General features: G+C 38.2%; 1 protein-coding gene across 2 annotated transcripts in view; it reads left to right on the top strand.

Moving 5' to 3' along the window:
• The window catches only part of polq (polymerase (DNA directed), theta), a 73,890-nt gene that overhangs the window by 11,907 nt on the left and 42,563 nt on the right, over positions 1-19,420 (top strand). For both annotated transcript variants that reach the window (XM_062027211.1, XM_062027212.1), the window contains 11 exons: positions 6,298-6,454; positions 6,516-6,627; positions 8,431-8,632; positions 8,710-8,851; positions 10,446-10,592; positions 12,630-12,842; positions 12,916-13,058; positions 13,129-13,318; positions 15,726-15,868; positions 15,943-16,136; positions 18,292-18,416. In XM_062027211.1, the coding sequence (XP_061883195.1) occupies positions 6,298-6,454; positions 6,516-6,627; positions 8,431-8,632; positions 8,710-8,851; positions 10,446-10,592; positions 12,630-12,842; positions 12,916-13,058; positions 13,129-13,318; positions 15,726-15,868; positions 15,943-16,136; positions 18,292-18,416 (1,768 nt within the window). The remainder of the gene's footprint in view (positions 1-6,297; positions 6,455-6,515; positions 6,628-8,430; positions 8,633-8,709; positions 8,852-10,445; positions 10,593-12,629; positions 12,843-12,915; positions 13,059-13,128; positions 13,319-15,725; positions 15,869-15,942; positions 16,137-18,291; positions 18,417-19,420) is intronic.

Here is a 19,420-nt window from a genome sequence, read left to right as displayed (position 1 = left end):
TGCCATTAAAAAAAAAAAATATATATATATATATATTTATATATATTTTTTTTTTGGAAAAAAAGGGAATAAAACAAACACATTTAAAAGTTATATTTAATCCAAATACTTTTTTGGGGAAAATATTGCATATTTTGTGTGTTTACCATAAAAAAACAATGTTTTCTATGACAAAAACAGCATTAAACAAACAAACAAAAAAAATTGAGCTTGAGATTTTACAGTTGAAAGTAAAAAAAAAAAAAAAAAAGACTTATTTTTTTTTAAAAATTGAGAATTTTAGTGGGATTTTTTTAAACTGTCATTGTTGTTAATAATGAATCAAAATCAATGTTATGAATTTTGGACCAATTAAAGGCTCCAATTACTTCACATCAAAAATTCTACTTTGAAATATTTTTTGGAGAAAATATTTTGTTTGCAATTTAAAAATAAAAATAAAATAAAAATCTCTGAGAAACAATAATCGAAATACTGTTCGGGGGAAAATATTGCATATTTTGTGTGTTTACCATAAAAAAACAAAGTTTTCTATGACAAAAACAGCATAAAACAAACAAAAAACATAAAAAGGTATTAAAAAACCTGAAGTTGAGCTAGAGGTTTTAGTGTTTAAAGAAAAAAAACAATATATGACTTATTTTTAACACTTTTTAGATAATTTTATTGGGATTTTTTTTAAACAATTAATCAAAATCAATGTTAAATGCCGCCCACCTTTGTTTAAAATTCACTGAGATAATGGGTTTCACTATGTAAAGCGCTTTGAGTGGTGAGAGAAAAGCGCTATATAAATATAATTCACTTCAATTTTTGCCCGATTTAACGCTCCAATTACGTCACATCAAAAAGGAAATATTTTTTTGGGAAAATATTGCATAGTGTTTGCCATATATAATGAAAATAAGAAAAAAACATCTTTGAAAAATAGGGAATAAAACAAACATATAGGAAAATTATAAAAACGTATAATCGACAAACAAATCTGAAATTGATCGAGAAACTTGAGTGTTGCAAATAAGTGTTATTTATAACACTTTTACAAGTGGGGCCATTTTGGGGGATTTTTTCTAAACTGTCATTGCAAATATTCCAGTTTGAGAAAAAATTGGGGGAAAATATTGTTTATTTTGTGTTTTTGCCATCAAAAAACTGGGCTTTCTTAAACTAAAAGAACATAAAAAAAAATAAAATAAAACATATCAACAGCAGGATCTGAAGTTAATATTGACATTTTTAAAAAAAAGCTATATGACTTATTTTACCATTTATATGATTGAGACCCTTCTGGGTCCCCTGGATCAAACTTGAGAGGAGCCCTAAAAGTAAAAAACAAAACAAAAATTCTACAGTTTTTTCTGGACTATAAGGCGCACTTAAAATCTTTTTTTTTTTCTTCTCAAAACTCGACAGTGCGCCTTATAACCTGGTGCGCCTAATGTAAGGAATATGTTTGGTTGAGCTTACCCACCTCAAAGCAATTTTATTTGGTACATGGCGTAATGATAAGTGTGACCAGTAGATGGTAGTCACACATAAGAGATAAGTGTAGGCTGCACCGTTTGATGTGCTTCAACATAGGAGTATTATTATGGTGTGTGTATAAGGTAAGACATATTATCTGGCGTTTTGTTTCGCAATATTATGCAAAATAAACTGATCTTACCTTCTGGTACCTGCTGATCTGTATTTGGGATCTGCATGAATCCTGAAAAATTGCGCGCGTCCGCCTTTGTAGTCCGTGGAGACACCGTAGTCGATAACCTTCTTCTTTTTCTCTATCTTCTTGTTATGTGACAATCATCTTCCGCTGTTGCCATTTCTAATATAAAGTAGTGTAAAATTCTTACTTATATCTGTCAGTAAACTCGCCATGAAAGCACTAAAACATACCGGTGTAGTGAGTTTACATTATTCACCCAAGGAACTTTAGTTGTTAGAGAGTCAGACGGTTTTTCACGGGACACATTTCCAGTGTTGTTGTTTCCGGATGAGGAGATACTGCTCTGTTATTAATTGAAGTAAAGTCTGAATGTCATTAAAACAGTTATCTCCATCTTTTGACACTACTTCCACTCCCATCCTTGCACGGTACACCGCTACAACAAAGATGACGGGGAGAAGGCGCTGTCGAAAGTGAGGCACGTAAATAAGACCGCCCACAAAACGGCGCATCCTGAAGCCACTGTCAGAAAGCGGCTTGAAGATGATCTGTAAAACATCATCCATGCAGCATTTTGACCAAATAACCACCATTAAATGTAATGTAGACCACAAGGAAGTCTTTTACATTTAGAAAAAAACAATAAAACGACTCCTTTAAAGGCCTACTGAAACCCACTACTACCGACCACGCAGTCTGATAGTTTATATATCAATGATGAAATCTTAACATTATAACACATGCCAATACGGCCGGGTTAACTTATAAAGTGACATTTTAAATTTGCCGCTAAACTTCCGGTTCGAAACGCCTCTGCGGATGACGTATGCGCGTGACGTAGCCCGGCGAACACGGGTATGCCTTCCACATTGAAGCCGATACGAAAAAGCTCTGTTTTCATTTCATAATTCCACAGTATTCTGGACATCTGTGTTCGTGAATCTGTTTCAATCATGTTCATTGCATTATGGAGAAGGAAGCCAAGCAAGCAAAGAAGAAAGTTGTCGGTGCGAAATGGACGTATTTTTCGAACGTAGTCAGCCACAACAGTACACAGCCGTCGCTTCTTTGTTTACATTCCCGAAAGATGCAGTCAAGATGGAAGAACTCGGATAACAGAGACTCTAACCAGGAGGACTTTTGATTTGGATACACAGACGCCTGTAGAGAACTGGGACAACACAGACTCTTACCAGGATTACTTTGATTTGGATGACAAAGACGCAGACGTGCTACTGTGAGTATGCAGCTTTGGCTTTTTTTTGCGTATGTACGTAACTTTTTTTAAATATATAAGCTTTATGAACCTTGGGTTAGGTGAACGGTCTTTTGGGCTGAGTGATTGTGTGTGTTGATCATGTGTTTGAATTGTATTGGCGTGTTCTATGGAGCTAGGAGCTAGCAGAGGAGCTAGGAGCTAGCATAACACGTACCGTACCGTACGTGCGCGTCACGTACGTAACTTTTTAAAAATATATAAGCTTTATGAACCTTGGGTTAGGTGAACGGTCTTTTGGGCTGAGTGATTGTGTGTGTTGATCAGGTGTTTGAATTGTATTGGCGTGTTCTATGGAGCTAGGAGCTAGCAGAGGAGCTAGGAGCTAGCATAACAAACACGCAGGTGTTATTATGCAGGATTAATTTGTGGCATATTAAATATAAGCCTGGTTGTGTTGTGGCTAATAGAGTATATATATGTCTTGTGTTTATTTACTGTTGTAGTCATTCCCAGCTGAATATCAGGTACCGTGAGTATGCAGCCTTGGCTGCTAAACATTCGATAACTTGACCGTATGTGCGCGTCACGTACGTAACTTTTTAAAAATATATAAGCTTTATGAACCTTGGGTTAGGTAAACTGTCTTTTGGGCTGAGTGATTGTGTGTGTTGATCAGGTGTTTGAATTGTATTGGCGTGTTCTATGGAGCTAGGAGCTAGCAGAGGAGCTAGGAGCTAGCATAACAAACACGCAGGTGTTTTTATGCAGGATTAATTTGTGGCATATTAAATATAAGCCTGGTTGTGTTGTGGCTAATAGAGTATATATATGTCTTGTGTTTATTTACTGTTGTAGTCATTCCCAGCTGAATATCAGGTCACCCTCGGGTCTCACAGCATCTTCCCTATCTGAATAGCTTCAACTCCCCACTAGTCCTTCACTTGCACTTTACTCATCCACAAATCTTTCATCCTCGCTCAAATTAATGGGGAAATTGTCGCTTTCTCGGTCCGAATCTCTCTCACTTCATGCGGCCATCATTGTAAACAATAGGGAACTTTGCATATATGTTCAACTGACTACGTCACGCTACTTCCGGTAGGTGCAAGCCTTTTTTTTATCAGATACCAAAAGTTGCAATCTTTATCGTCGTTGTTCTATACTAAATCCTTTCAGCAAAAATATGGCAATATCGCGAAATGATCAAGTATGACACATAGAATAGATCTGCTATCCCCGTTTAAATAAAAAAAATTCATTTCAGTAGGCCTTTAATGTGCCCTATAATCCGGTGCGCCTTATATATAAAAAAATAGACCATTCATCGACAGTGCACCTTATAATCTGGTTCACCCTATGGTCTGGAAAATACGGTATATATTGTATTGGTTTTGAAAATGAAAATTACCAAAATTTCCCCCGCATGTTTTGATTTTTCAGTGGAAAAAGTTAGGACACCCCTGGTGGAGGATGTTGCTCAATTCCTCATGTTATTCTTGACATTACAGACTAGTTGAGATGGCATCAACAGCACCTCTGTTTTATTTGATTCAATTCCTTTCCCCAAATGTGACTAGTGTCTTTCACAGACTTGTTTTTGGCCTTTAGTCTATTTTATTTGATTAAATTATTTGCCCCAAATGTGACTAGTGTATTTCACAGACTTGTTTTTGGCCTTTAGTCTATTTTATTTGATTAAATTATTTGCCCCAAATGTGACAAGTGTCATTCACAGACTTGTTTTTGGCCTTTAGTCTATTTTATTTGATTCAATTGCTTGCCCCAAATGTGACTAGTGTCATTCACAGACTTGTTTTTGGTCTTTAGTCTATTTTATTTGATTCAATTGCTTGCCCCAAATGTGACAAGTGTCATTCACAGACTTGTTTTTGGTCTTTAGTCTATTTTATTTGATTCAATTGCTTGCCCCAAATGTGACTAGTGTCATTCACAGACTTGTTTTTGGCCTTTAGTCTATTTTATTTAATTCTACTGCTTGCCCCACATGTGACTACTGTCATTCACAGACTTGTTTTGGCCTTTAATCTATTTTATTTAATTTAATTGCTTGCCCCACATGTGACTAGTGTCATTCACAGACTTGTTTTTGGCCTTCAGTCTATTTTATTTGATTCTACTGCTTGCCCCACATGTGACAAGTGTCATTCACAGACTTGTTTTTGGTCTTTAGTTTATTTTATTTTATTCAATTTCTTGCCCCAAATGTGACTAGTGTCATTCACAGACTTGTTTTTGGCCTTTAGTCTATTTTATTTGATTCAATTGCTTGCCCCAAATGTGACTAGTGTCATTCACAGGCTTGTTTTTGGCCTTTAGTCTATTTTATTTGATTCTACTGCTTGCCCCACATGTGACTAGTGTCATTCACAGGCTTGTTTTTGGCCTTTAGTCTATTTTATTTAATTTAATTGCTTGCCCCAAATGTGACAAGTGTCATTCACAGACTTGTTTTTGGCCTTTAGTCTATTTTGTTTGATTCAATTGCTTGCCCCAAATGTGACAAGTGTCATTCACAGACTTGTTTTTGGCCTTTAGTCTATTTTATTTGATTCAATTGCTTGCCCCAAATGTGACAAGTGTCATTCACAGACTTGTTTTTGGCCTTTAGTCTATTTTATTTGATTCTACTGCTTGCCCCACATGTGACTAGTGTCATTCACAGGCTTGTTTTTGGCCTTTAGTCTATTTTATTTGATTCAATTGCTTGCCCCAAATGTGACTAGTGTCATTCACAGACTTGTTTTGGCCTTTAATCTATTTAATTTAATTTAATTGCGTGCCCCAAATGTGACAAGTGTCATTCACAGGCTTGTTTTTGGCCTTTAGTCTATTTTATTTAATTTAATTGCTTGCCCCAAATGTGACAAGTGTCATTCACAGACTTGTTTTTGGCCTTCAGTCTATTTTATTAGATTCTACTGTTGCCCCACATGTGACTAGTGTCATTCACTGACTTGTTTTGGCCTTTAATCTATTTAATTTAATTTAATTGCTTGCCCCAAATGTGACAAGTGTCATTCACAGACTTGTTTTGGCCTTTAGTCTATTTTATTTTATTTAATTGCTTGCCCCAAATGTGACGAGTGTCATTCGGCCTTTAATCTATTTTATTTGATTCTACTGTTTGCCCCAAATTTCACTAGTGTCATTTACAGACTTGTTTTTGGCCTTTAGTCTATTTTATTTGATTCAATTGCTTTCCCCAAATGTGACTAGTGTCATTCACAGACTTGTTTTTGGCCTTTTAGTCTATTTTATTTTATTCCACTGATTTCCCCAAATGTGACTAGTGTCATTCACAGACTTGTTTTGGCCTTTAGTCTATTTTATTTGATTCAATTGCTTGCCCCACATGTGACAAGTCTCATTCACGGACTTGTTTTTGACCTTTTAGAGCGTATTTGAGGAGGCTGGAGTGCGCGTGGGTGGCTTCATGGGAAGCACATCAGCAGCTGGAGGCTTGGCAGCTGTGGATGTGGCTGTTTGCACCATAGAGAAGGCCAACTCTCTCATTAACCGGCTAATAGAGGAGGACAACATGCCTTCACTAGGTGTGTGGGCGTTAGACAGTGGAATTATTCAAAATGAAATCCTGCATATGTTTTGTTTTAGGTATGGTGGTGGTGGATGAGTTGCACATGGTTGGAGACTCTGGAAGAGGGTATCTACTGGAACTCCTCCTGACCAAAATCCGCTACATCGCGCAGAAGCGCAACACTGCTGGGTTTGTGTCCCGCGTTGCCTGTGAAAACTGCACAATTGAATGGAAAGCCGCAACAAAAAACTGAGGCCAAGAGCAGAGTCTGCAGCCATCCACCAAGACGAAACAATCCCCTTGTGTCTGTTTTTACATAAGTAGAGTAGTACCTCGACTTAAGAGTTTAATTGGTACTGTTACAAAGCTTTGAACTCAAAACACTGGTATCTCGAATCATTGTTGCCAGTTGAAATAAATTGAAATCAATTTATTTGATGCTCGGTCCCCAAAACAGCACAAATTTAACATGCCTTTTACAAGGTTTAGGTAAGAAATGCTGTATTAGAAACTATACAATATAATGTAGTAGTTTTATGAAGGAATGTAATAATAATTAATAGAGATGTCCGATAATATCGGACTGCCGATATAATCGGCGGATAAATGCTTTAAAATGTAATATCGGAAATTATCGGTATCGGTTTCAAAAAATAAAATGTATGACTTTTTAAAACGCTGCTGTACGGAGTGGTACACGGATGTAGGGAGAAGTACAGAGCAGTTGCGTCTCCCAGTCATACTCGCCAACCCTCCCGATTTTCCCGGGAGACTCCCGAATTTCAGTGCCGCTACCGAAAATCTCCCGGGGCAACCATTCTCCCGAATTTCTCCCGATTTTCACCCAGACAACAATATTGGGGGCGTGCCTTAAAGGCACTGCCTTTGCGTGCCGGCCCAGTCACATAATATCTACGGCTTTTCACACACACAAGTGAATGCAAGGCATACTTGGTCAACAGCCATACAGGTCACACTGAGGGTGGCCCTATAAACAACTTTAACACTTTTACAAATATGCGCCACACTGTGAACCCACACCAAACAAGAATGACAAACACATTTCGGGAGAACATCCACACCGTAACACAACATAAACACAACAGAACAAATACCCAGAACCCCTTGCAGCACTAACTCTTCCGGGACGCTACAATATACAACCCCCGCTACCCCTCAAAACCCCGCCCCCCCAACTCCGCCCACCTCAACCTCCTCATGCTCTATCAGGGAGCATGTCCCAAATTCCAAGCTGCTGTTTTGAGGCATGTTAAAAAAAATAATGCACTTTGTGACTTCAATAATAAATATGGCAGTGCCATGTTGGCATTTTTTTCCATAACTTGAGTTGATTTATTTTGGAAAACCTTGTTACATTGTTTAATGCATCCAGCGGGGCATCACAACAAAATTAGGCATAATAATGTGTTCATTCCACGACTGTATATATCGGTATCGGTTGATATCGGAATCGGTAATTAAGAGTTGGACATTATCGGAATATCGGATATACCAGCAAAAAAGCCATTATCGGACATCTCTAATAATTAATAATAATGTATGTATTTCCTTCTCGCTGCGTCTCTGTCAAACACACTATAAGCAGCTTTTCCAAATTTTCCTGGTTCGTCGTTTAGATAATATTTTAGCATTTTTGTCTCGGGTTAGACTCATTCTGCTTCAGTACGTTGCAGACTAGCAGCGATACGCTAAAATGGCTTTGCCGAGTTGGTAACATAGTTGGCCATGTTTTTAATGATTTCTTTTTTAAATTCAATGAATACAATCCACTTCTTTTCAGCACTGCCCTTTACACTCACTCTCTTCCTTCCCACGGTTATGTCCGTCCCTCGCTATAAGCTAGTGCTTGCGAGTGAGCTCAGATGTTTTGTAACTCAAATGTTTCCTTGCAACTTTTGTCACAATTATCTCAAAACACTTGTAAGTTCAGGCGCCGCTGTACCTAATGTTGTGTCCTTCCTCTTGTGACAGATCCTCCTCTGAGGGCGTACAGATCGTAGGTATGAGCGCCACCTTGCCCAACCTCTCCCTCCTGGCCGACTGGTTAGGCGCAGAGCTCTACCAGACCGACTACAGACCCGTACCCTTGCAGGAACATCTTAAGGTGGGTCGCGACATCTTTGACAGGAGCCTCTCCGTGGTCCGACAGTTCACTCCAGCACTCCAGATTAAGGTAACCGACACTAACGATCCAACGTTCGAGCTGCTCAATCGCAGCTTCATTTTAATCCACCATGTTTATTTGTGAAGGGCGATGACGAACACATCGTCAGCTTGTGCTACGAGACGGTGCGGGACGGCCACTCTGTGTTGCTCTTCTGTCCGTCCAAGAACTGGTGTGAGAAACTGTCCGACAGCATCGCCAGGGAATTCTACAACCTCAAACATACTCGTAGGTTTTCCTTTTTTCCCACAATACTAATGAAATGTTGTCATGACATGAGCTTATTGACAGCATTTTTTAGTGCGACATTTACTGGCTACATATTTTATTAAATATGTTAGACACACTTTATTGATCCACAAGGGAAATTGTTCCACACAGTACCTCAGTTACAAAGGATGGAAAGGGTAAGGTTGGAAAGGATAATGCAGGTATAAAGTACACTAAAAAATGTACCATAGTAGCAATATAAAATATAACATATACAGTCGCGATCAAAAGTTTACATACACTTGTAAAGAACATAATGTCATGGCTGTCTTGAGTTTCCAATCATTTTTTACAACTCTTGTTTTTTTGTGATAGAGTGATTGGAGCACATACTTGTTGGTCACAAAAAACATTCATGAAGTTTGCTTCTTTTATGAATTTATTATGGGTCAACTGAAAATGTGAGCAAATCTGCTGGGTCAAAAGTATACATACAGCAATGTTAATATTTGGTTACATGTTCCTTGGCAAGTTTCACTGCAATAAGGTGCTTTTGGTAGCCATCCACAAGCTTCTGCTTGAATTTTTGACCACTCCTCTTGACAAAATTGGTGCAGTTCAGCTAAATGTGTTGGTTTTCTGACATGGACTTGTTTCTTCAGCATTGTCCACACGTCAGGACTTTGGGAAGGCCATTCTAAAACCTTAATTCTAGCCTGATTTAGCCATTCCTTCACCACTTCTGACGTGTGTTTGGGGTCATTGTCCTGTTGGAACACCCAACTGCGCCCAAGACCCAACCTCCGGGCTGATGATTTTAGGTTGTCCTGAAGAATTTGGAGGTAATCCTCCTTTTTCATTGTCCCATTTACTCTCTGTAAAGCACCAGTTCCATTGGCAGCAAAACAGGCCCACAGCATAATACTACCACCACCATGCTTGATGGTAGGGTTGGTGTTCCTGGGATTAAAGGCCTCCTCTTTTCTCCGCCAAACATATTGCTGGGTATTGTGGCCAAACAGCTCCATTTTTGTTTCATCTGACCACAGAACTTTCCTCCAGAAGGTCTTATCTGTGTCCATGTGATTTAAGATGAAGGAAAAATTGTATATATATATATATATTGTATCATCCCGTGAGGTGTATATTACTTCTTTTTTTTGTTTTGTTTGGTTTGTACATCATGAAGTTTTGCACTTGTTGTGTTTTTTTGTTTGTTTTCGTTATATTTTTAATGTAATTGTTGGTTTATATGATATCATTAAGTAAGACTACGTATTATGTTGAAGGGGGCAGGAAAATATAAGATTTTTCTTCATCCTGCTCCTTCTCAGGCATTGGTGTGTAAATGTATAATTGAATAATTGAGGTATAATTGTCTATCGATCAAAGATGCACATCAATGAAGGAGATAAATAAAAATGAAATTAAATTAAATGTATACAAGTACACGGACACATCACCTAAGAAAATTGAGGTATTTTGTTTTTGTCTTAAAAAGTATTATTACAAAAAAAAAAAGGGTTTTGAAAAAGAGCGTTTCATAAATCGTCTTAAAACTGTTTACTTTATTTTACAAAATAAATATTCTAATGCATTATGTTTATTCCAGGACTTGGCTGTGAATCAGAAGCCCCACCCGTGTGCCTGGACCACCAGCGACTAGGGGATGTCATAGCCCAGTTGAGTCGTACTCCAGCTGGGCTGGATCCCGTCCTCAAACGCACTGTCCCATGGGGCGTGGGCTTCCACCATGCTGGTAAACACACTCAACCAATTTGGATCCATTTGGACAGATGTAGGAGATAATAGAGATCGACCGAGATGGTTTTTTTTAAGGCCGATACCGATTATTAGTCGTCAAGGACATAGGCGCCGATCTACATTTCTGCAAGTGGGTGCTCGGTCTGTGTGTACTATTGTTGTCCCGATACCAATATTTTGGTACCGGTATCAAAAGTTTTTCGGTACTTTTTTAAATAAAGGGGACCACAAAAAATGTCATTATTGTTTTTTTTTAACAAAAAAATCTTAGGGTACATTAAACATATGTTTATTATTGCAATTTAGTCCTTAAATAAAATAGTGAACATACTAGACAAGTTGTCTTTTAGTAGTAAGTAAACAAACAAAGGCTCCTAATTAGTCTGCTGACATGCAGTAACATATTGTGTCATTTATCTACCTATTATTTTGTCAAAATCATTAAGGACAAGTGGTAGAAAATGAATTATTAATCTACTTGTTCATTTACTGTTAATATCTGCTTACTTTCTGTGTCAACATGTTATATCTGCACTTCTGTTAAAATGTAATAATCACTTATTCTTCTCTTGTTTGGATACTTTACATTAGTTTTGGACGATACCACAAATTTGGGTATCAATCCGATATCAAGTAGTTACAGGATCATACATTGGTCATATTCAAAGTCCTCATGTGTCCAGGTAAATATTTCCTAAGTTTATAAACATAATATAATTTTTTTTTAAACGAAATAAGTTTTTGTGATTTTAGAAAACATCACAAAATCATTGTAGTATCGACTAAATACGCTACTGTACGTGCTATCATTACAGTGGATGTTAGATGTAGATCACACTTTCACACAAATCCAGTCGTGAAATTTCCTTGCTCCTAAATATCCCAAAGTCAACTGTCGTCTTTATTATAATAAAATGGAAGAGTTTGGGAACAACAGCAACTCAGCCACCAAGTGGTAGGCCACGTAAACTGACAGAGAGGGGTCAGAAGATGCTGAAGCGCATAGTGCAAAGAGGTCGGCGACTTTCTGCACAGTCAGTTGCTACAAAGCTCCAAACTTCATGTGACCTTCCAATTAGCCCACGTACAGTACGCAGACAACTTCATGGAATGGGTTTCCATGGCCGAGCAGCTGCATCTAAGCCATACATCACCAAGTCTGATGCAAAGCGTGGGATGCAGTGGTGTAAAGCATGTCACCACTGGACTCTAGAGCAGTGGAGACGCCTTCTCTGGAGTCATGAATCACGCTTTTCCATCTGGCAATCTGATGGACGAGTCTGGGTTTGGAGGTTGCCAGGAGAACGCTACATTTCGGACTGCATAGTGCCAAGTGTGAAATTTCGTGGAGGAGCAATTATGGTGTGGGGTTGTTTTTCAGGAGTTGGGCTTGCCCCTTAGTTCCAGTGAAAGGAACTTTGAATGCTCCAGGATACCAAAACATTTTGGGCAATTCCACGGCTCCCCACCTTGTGGGAACAGTTTGGAGCGGGCCCCTTCCTCTTCCAACATGACTGTGCACCAGTGCACAAAGCAAGGTCCATAAAGACATGGATGACAGAGTCTGGTGTGGATGAACTTGACTGGCCTGCACAGAGTCCTGACCTGAACCCGATAGAACACCTTTGTGATGAATTAGAACGGAGACTGAGAGCCAGGCCTTCTCAACCAACATCAGTGTGTGACCTCACCAATGCGCTTTTGGAACAATGGTCAAAAATTCCTATAAACACACTCCGCAACCTTGTGGACAGCCTTCCCAGAAGAGTTGAAGCTGTAATAGCTGCAAAAGGTGGACCCACATCATATTGAACCCTATGGGTTAGGAATGGGATGGCACTTCAAGTTCATATGTGAGTCAAGGCAGGTGGCCAAATACTTTTGGCAATATAGTGTATATGTTCCCAGTCCACAATAGACAAATCATGATAAAAGCTTGGTCATTGAAGTGTTTAAGATGCCTTCTACAAACAATGCAAGGTTTGCACTCCGGAATGTTTGTCAAGTAGCTTACAGTATGTGTGTCTTCAAGGTCTCACCTTTGATGAACGCGACGTCTTGGAGGGAGCCTTCCGTCAGGGCATGGTCAAGGTCTTGGCCGCCACCTCGACCCTCTCATCAGGCGTCAATCTCCCCGCCCGTAGAGTCATCATCAGAACCCCGACATTCAACGGACACCTGCTGGACCCACTCACATACAAACAGATGGCTGGACGAGCGGGGAGGAAAGGAGTGGACACCACAGGTAGGACAACTGTAGAAAAATAGTCTTTGTACCCACTTATTGATTTAACTGGAGGATTTTGTTCTTTTCCCAGGTGAGAGTGTGCTGGTGTGTAAGGAGGCGGAGCGTCAGAAAGGTATCACCCTCCTGAGTGGTGATCTTCAGCCAATCAGGAGCTGCTTAGTGAGAAAGGAGGGAGAAGGCGTCACCACCAGCATGCTGCGAGCCATTTTGGAGGTCGGCTTGTCATCAAATCACGTTGCACTTGATGGTTTTATGCTGAGTCGTGTCATTCCACAACCGGCAGATCATCGTGGGGGGTGTAGCCAGCAGTCCGAGCGATGTGAGGACGTACGCCTCGTGCTCACTTCTGGCTGCCAGCATCAGAGGCAACAGCAAAGAGGAGTCCAAGGAAGGGACCAGCAAGGGAGCGATTGAGGCTTGTGTTGAATGGCTGATGGAGAATGAGTTCATCAGTGTGCAGAAAGATGGAGAAGGTACAGTGATATAACTACAATACAATACACTAGCTTGTAGGGCTGTGAATCTTTGGGCACCATTCGATCTGATTCTTTTGATGACTATTCCATTCAAAATCAATTTTGATTCAAACCGATTCTCGCAATGTATTATTTGGGGAAAATCAAATAGATTCTCGATTTAACACGATTCTTCATTCACACCGACTCTCGCAATGTATTTGGTAAAAATCGAATTGATTCTCGATTCAACACAGTTTTCGATTCAAACCGATTCTCGCAATGTATTTGGTAAAAATCGAATTGATTCTCAATTTAATACGATTCTTCAATTCACATTGATTCTCGCAATGTCCATCCATCCATCCATCTTCTTACGCTTATCCGAGGTCGGGTCACGAAAACCACACTGTTCCTCCTGAATCCGAGGTTCGACTATCCGGCGTAGCCTCCTCCCGCAATGTACAGTATTTGGTAAAAATCAAAATGATTCTCGATTCAAACAGATTCCTGCGATATATTTGGTATAAATCGAATTGATTCTCGATTTGCCTCGATTTTCCAGGCCCCGCCCACCTCAACCTCCTCATGCTCTCTCAGAGAGAGCATGTCCCAAATTCCAAGCTGCTGTTTTGAGTCATGTTAAAAAAAATAATGCACTTTGTGACTTCAATAATAAATATGGCAGTGCCATGTTGGCATTTTTTTTCCATAACTTGAGTTGATTTATTTTGGAAAACCTTGTTACATTGTTTAATGCATCCAGCGGGGCATCACAACAAAATTAGGCATAATAATGTGTTCATTCCACGACTGTATATATTGTATCGGTTGATATCGGTATCGGTAATTAAGAGTTGGACACTATCGGATATCAACTAAAAAGCCATTATCGGACATCTCTACTTTTTGGCATTCGCCCCGCAGCACCTGCAGTGAGCAAACTCATCCAAGAGATGGCTCCATAGCACAGACAATAACACACCATCTGTTTAATCAAAACTATTTGAATTATGGACGTCAGAGGAAAAAATCCATACATTAGCTGCACCGCTTTCCAAGCCGCAGGGTTCAAAGTGTAGGGAAAAAAATAGCAACTTATTGTCTGGAATTTTCGGTACTCCTAGTGCAGAGGTCGGCAGCCCGCGGCTCCGGAGCCGCATGCGGCTCTTTGACCACTCTGATGCGGCTCAGCTGCATACTTGCCGACCCTCCCGGTTTTCCCAGTATACTTAACGACCCCCCCGATTTTCCCAGGAGACTGCCTTTCCTAGAAATCTCCCAGGGCAAATATTATCCTATTTTCACTCTAATTACTTAATCAAGGGCATGCCCTAATGGCACTGCATTAATTGTCCTCTATAGCATTTACAAACAGCGTGCCAGCCCGGCCACATGTTATATGTTGCTTTTACTTGCACACGTAGGTGACAGCAAGGCATACTTGCTCAACAGCCACACAGCTTACACTGACGGTGGCCGTATAAAACAACTTTAACACTGTTACGTTACAAATATGTGCCACACTGTGAACCCACACCAAAAAAGAATGACAAAAACATTTCTGGAGAACATCCGCACCGTAACACAACACAACAAATACCCAGAATCCCATGCGGCCCTAACTCTTCCGGTCTACATTATACACCCCCGCTACCACCAAACCCCCCCACACATCAACCCCCCCCTCTCCGTGCGTCGGTTGAGCGGAAGAGTTAGGGCTGCATGGGATTCTGGGTATTTGTTGTGTTGTGTTTATGTTGTGTTACAGTGCAGATGTTCTCCAGAAATGTGTTTGTCATTCTTTTTTGGTGTGGGTTCAAAGTGTGGCGCATATTTGTAACGTAACAGTGTTAAAGTTGTTTTTGTACGGCTACCGTCAGTGTAAGCTGTGTGGCTGTTGAACAAGTATGCCTTGCTGGCACTTACGTGAGCAAGCAAAAGCTGCATTCAACACGTGGCCAAGCAGGTACACTGTTTGGGCAGGCTGCAGAGGGCGCTAAAAGCAGTGCCAGCACGTCCTGAAATTTGGGAGTCTCCCGGAAAATTGAGAGGGTTGGCAAGAAAGACGCTATCAAGCGCCATTCAATTAAAAGTCGCGGGCCGCACTAACATTAAATTTTCTTATTAAGATGCGTGCCGGTGCGTGTGTCAGAGACCCCTGGTTAACATAGCGCAAAGCAATTTAAGCTTTGTATGTGGTGTTTTTCATTTAAAATTTTCAAATTTTTTTTGTGGCTCCCATTGTATTCTTTAATTTGTGAAACTTTCTAAAATGGCTCTTTGAGTGGTAAAGGTTGCCGACCCCTGTCCTAGTGTGATGCAGCCAGTGCAGTTTTGCTCCCTTCTTGCATGGTCTGTGCATCCATACGTAATGTTTGTGATAATGAAAAGTGCCTTCTGTCCACTGATGTTTTGTCACTAGAAGAGCAATACTGTCCCACTCAGCTTGGTGCTGCCACTCTGTCGTCCTCCCTCTCTCCTCCTGAGGCGCTGGGAATATTTGCAGATCTCCAACGGGCTATGAAGGGCTTTGTGCTGGAAAATGACCTGCATGTTCTCTATCTGGTATTCAACATCATTCCACTGCTACCGGGACTTAAAGGTAGAACAGTAATGGCAATGTAAACCCCCTGCACTAGATCACGCCCTTATACGCGGAGTGGACTACCATAGATTGGTACCAGTTCTTCTGTCTGTGGGAGCAGCTGTCCTCGTCCATGAAGAGAGTGGCCGAGTTGGTGGGCATCCAGGAGGGCTTCCTGGCTCGCTCAGTCAGCGGCAAACTGGTGGCCAAGACGGAAAAGCAACGGAGACAAATGGCTATTCATAAACGGTAACTGTGTGTTTGTTTATTTATTTATTTAAAGGAACAATGCACATTGATTGAATTATTTCAGGAACTGTGTAACAACGCTTCATAAGTTCATTTTAACTGTCAAATTGTCAGTGGGCGGGGCTAACACAAATCTAGTCCAATCAATTGGTCTGAAACCTGGAACTTTCTTTTGGCGGCTCAGGACGATACACTCTTACTTTTCAGGAGTTACTGGTAAATGTTTTACACCTTGCGAGACCTGCTGACCCACAACAGGCAGCAGTCTAATTAGAATAATTTATTGTAGTTATTTACGCATTTTCCCACCAAAATATCCACCAGTACTCCCCCGCTTTTCTGCCTCAAGGGTTCAACAGACACCAATCAGGTGTTAGAATCCGCCCACTGACTTTAATTCATGAAGTGCTGACACACATGAAATATTTAAATCATCCAACAATTTAATCATGAACAAATGATATGCACCTTTATATAATTAATTACATCAGGAAATAATTAAATCATAAAATAATTAGATAAATCTTTAAATAGTTACTTTTGGAAAAAAAATAAAAAAATTTAATAATTAAATCATGAATTAATTAAATATAGCATTAAGTCATGAAATACTTAAATCATGAAATATGTAAATAAATCATTTAATAATTAAATCATGAAATAATTAGATAAATCTTTAAATAATTACATCGAGAAATAGTTGAATCATGAAATAATTAGATAAATTAATAAATAATTACTTCGGGAAATAAATACTAAAATAATTAAATCACAAATTAACAAAATAAATATTTAAATCGTGAAATATTAGATACAGTACATCTTTAAATATATATTTACATAAGGGGATATTTAAATCATGAAAAATTTGATATATCATTAAATAATTACATTAGGAAATAAGTCAATTATGAAATAATTAGATACATCTTTAAATAATGAATTACATCAGGAAATAATTGAATCATGAAATAATTTGATAAATCATGAAATAATTACATCAGGAAATAAATAAATCTTAAAATAATTAAATACAAAATTAAATCATGAAATAATTAAATTGTGAAAAATTAGATAAATCTTTAAATAATTATGGGAATATATATTGGGGAATATTTAAATCATGAAAAATTTGATACATTTATAAATAATTACATTAGGAATTAATTAAATCATTAAATAATTGGATACATCTTTAAATAATTAATTACATCTGGAAATAATTGAATCGTGAAATAATTAGGTAAATAAGGGACAAGCGGTAGAAAATGGATTGATGGATTAAATACATCAGGAAATAAATCAATCAATCATTAAATCATGAAATAATTAACTCGTGAAATATTAGATCAATCTTTAAATATTTACATCGGGAAATAGTTAAATCATTAAATAATTACACCAGAAAATAATTGAATCATGAAATAAATGAACATAATTGTACATTAAATAAATAAGGCCACATTTTAAAACACATTTCTGTATTTAATCCAAATTATAATTAATTAATGACACATTTAAGTAATTATTTATATATGTATTTTTTTTATTTAAATGTGTCCCATTTGACTCGCCGTAAGCATATAGCAACAGTTATAATGACATAGGTTAAAAATGTCTGCATGCTTGGTTTGCTTGTAACCATACTTCTAGTTTTACCTTGAAAGGGAAAAAGTGTGCTGCTCTTTGATTGGGACTGGGGGCGCTCTTGCAGTTTTGTCCACATTTTATAGAAAGAATATTTTCTCGAAATTGGTTCTTCTGTGTTGCACCTCGCGATGGCGTCTAGTCGCTAACCTGGTGCCAAGACCTGTGGCTCTTTTGTGTATGGAAGTATTTTTAAAGAGGGGTAGGAGCTTGTCCATATATATATATATATATATATATATATATATATATATATATATATATATATATATATATATATATATATATATATATATATATATATATATATATATATATATATATATATATATATATTAAAGAAAATAGCACTTCTTAAAACTTTTAGGTTTTCATAGTGTGAAAATGTACCTTTCCCTAAAACATTGATTAGTTTTCTGGCAAAAATCTTACGCCCAGTTTGTGAAAGTATTTACTGTAAATGATGCATTTATTTGTACTGAACTATTGTAGTGATGCTCCCACACAGGTTCTTCACCACTCTCGTACTGCAGGACCTGGTGAATGAGGTGCCTTTGGGAACTGTGGCGTCCAAGTACAACTGCAACCGTGGGCAGTTGCAGTCTCTCCAGCAATCTGCTGCTACGTATGCCGGTACTCTGCCAGTTAACATGTATAGTGCTGTCAAGCGATGTAAAAAAAAAAAAAAAAAAAATTCATTTAGATGCGTAATTAATTATTCTGAATAATTTCTTTATTAATTCCACATAAAATAAATGCTGAGAAAAGCCCTCAACTTGAGGTAATTTCATTTAAATTAATTACAATATTATAAAGATAGACATATTACCAAAAAAGGAGCTTTATAAAGTTGCTTTTAAAAGACTTGAACAGATGCAGTCTATTTTATTTAATTAAATAAAACATTAGTTCCATACAAAATGCTCCAGTTAATAATACGTTAAAAAAACAGAACACTTTTCTGTATTGAAATATTGAATGTTGATCTTGCTGCTTTACCTCTGCTTCAGACAAAATAAATAAAACAGAGCCATCAACCACAGTGCGGGGTGTTACTAAAATTGAGTAAAAGAACACATTAAACAATTAAATGTTAATATTTGTCACAATTATATGCTAAACTTTGCAAACAATTTTAGCTTAGGTTGGCTTTCAGTCACATATGACTCATACAATAATGTGCCACATTATCTCGTAAACAGGATTTATAAACATTTATGTATTTATTTTCCGTACTACAGAGCGCAGAAGTATATAAGCCAAGCCCACTAAATCATTGGGGAAAAAATATTTGTCCACTTATTAGCCGCACCGGACTATAAGCCGCAGATATATATGTTGTGAAATGAATTATATACACAGAAATATTTTGTAAATGTTTATTTACATACCTTAATTGTCTCCAAACGGTTGATAAAACAAAACAGAAGTCATGGTCATTGACCCGCTAGCTGCGGAAGCTAGCTCTCCAATCAGCTAAACAGACTTAATAACTCCACGGTGACGTTTTGGGGAATTTACTGAAGAATTTGTGAAACAATACGAAAAATAATGTCACTTTAAGTTAATAATACTAACACAGACACTCTAAACGTGTTAGCATATTAGCTAATGCTAACGACGCTCGTTTGATTGCA

Source organism: Entelurus aequoreus, linkage group LG18 (genome assembly GCF_033978785.1).
Source record: "Entelurus aequoreus isolate RoL-2023_Sb linkage group LG18, RoL_Eaeq_v1.1, whole genome shotgun sequence".
Taxonomy (NCBI): Eukaryota; Metazoa; Chordata; class Actinopteri; order Syngnathiformes; family Syngnathidae; genus Entelurus; species Entelurus aequoreus.
The sequence above is the reverse complement of the archived record's forward strand: the minus strand, read 5'-3'. Positions and strand labels throughout refer to the sequence as shown.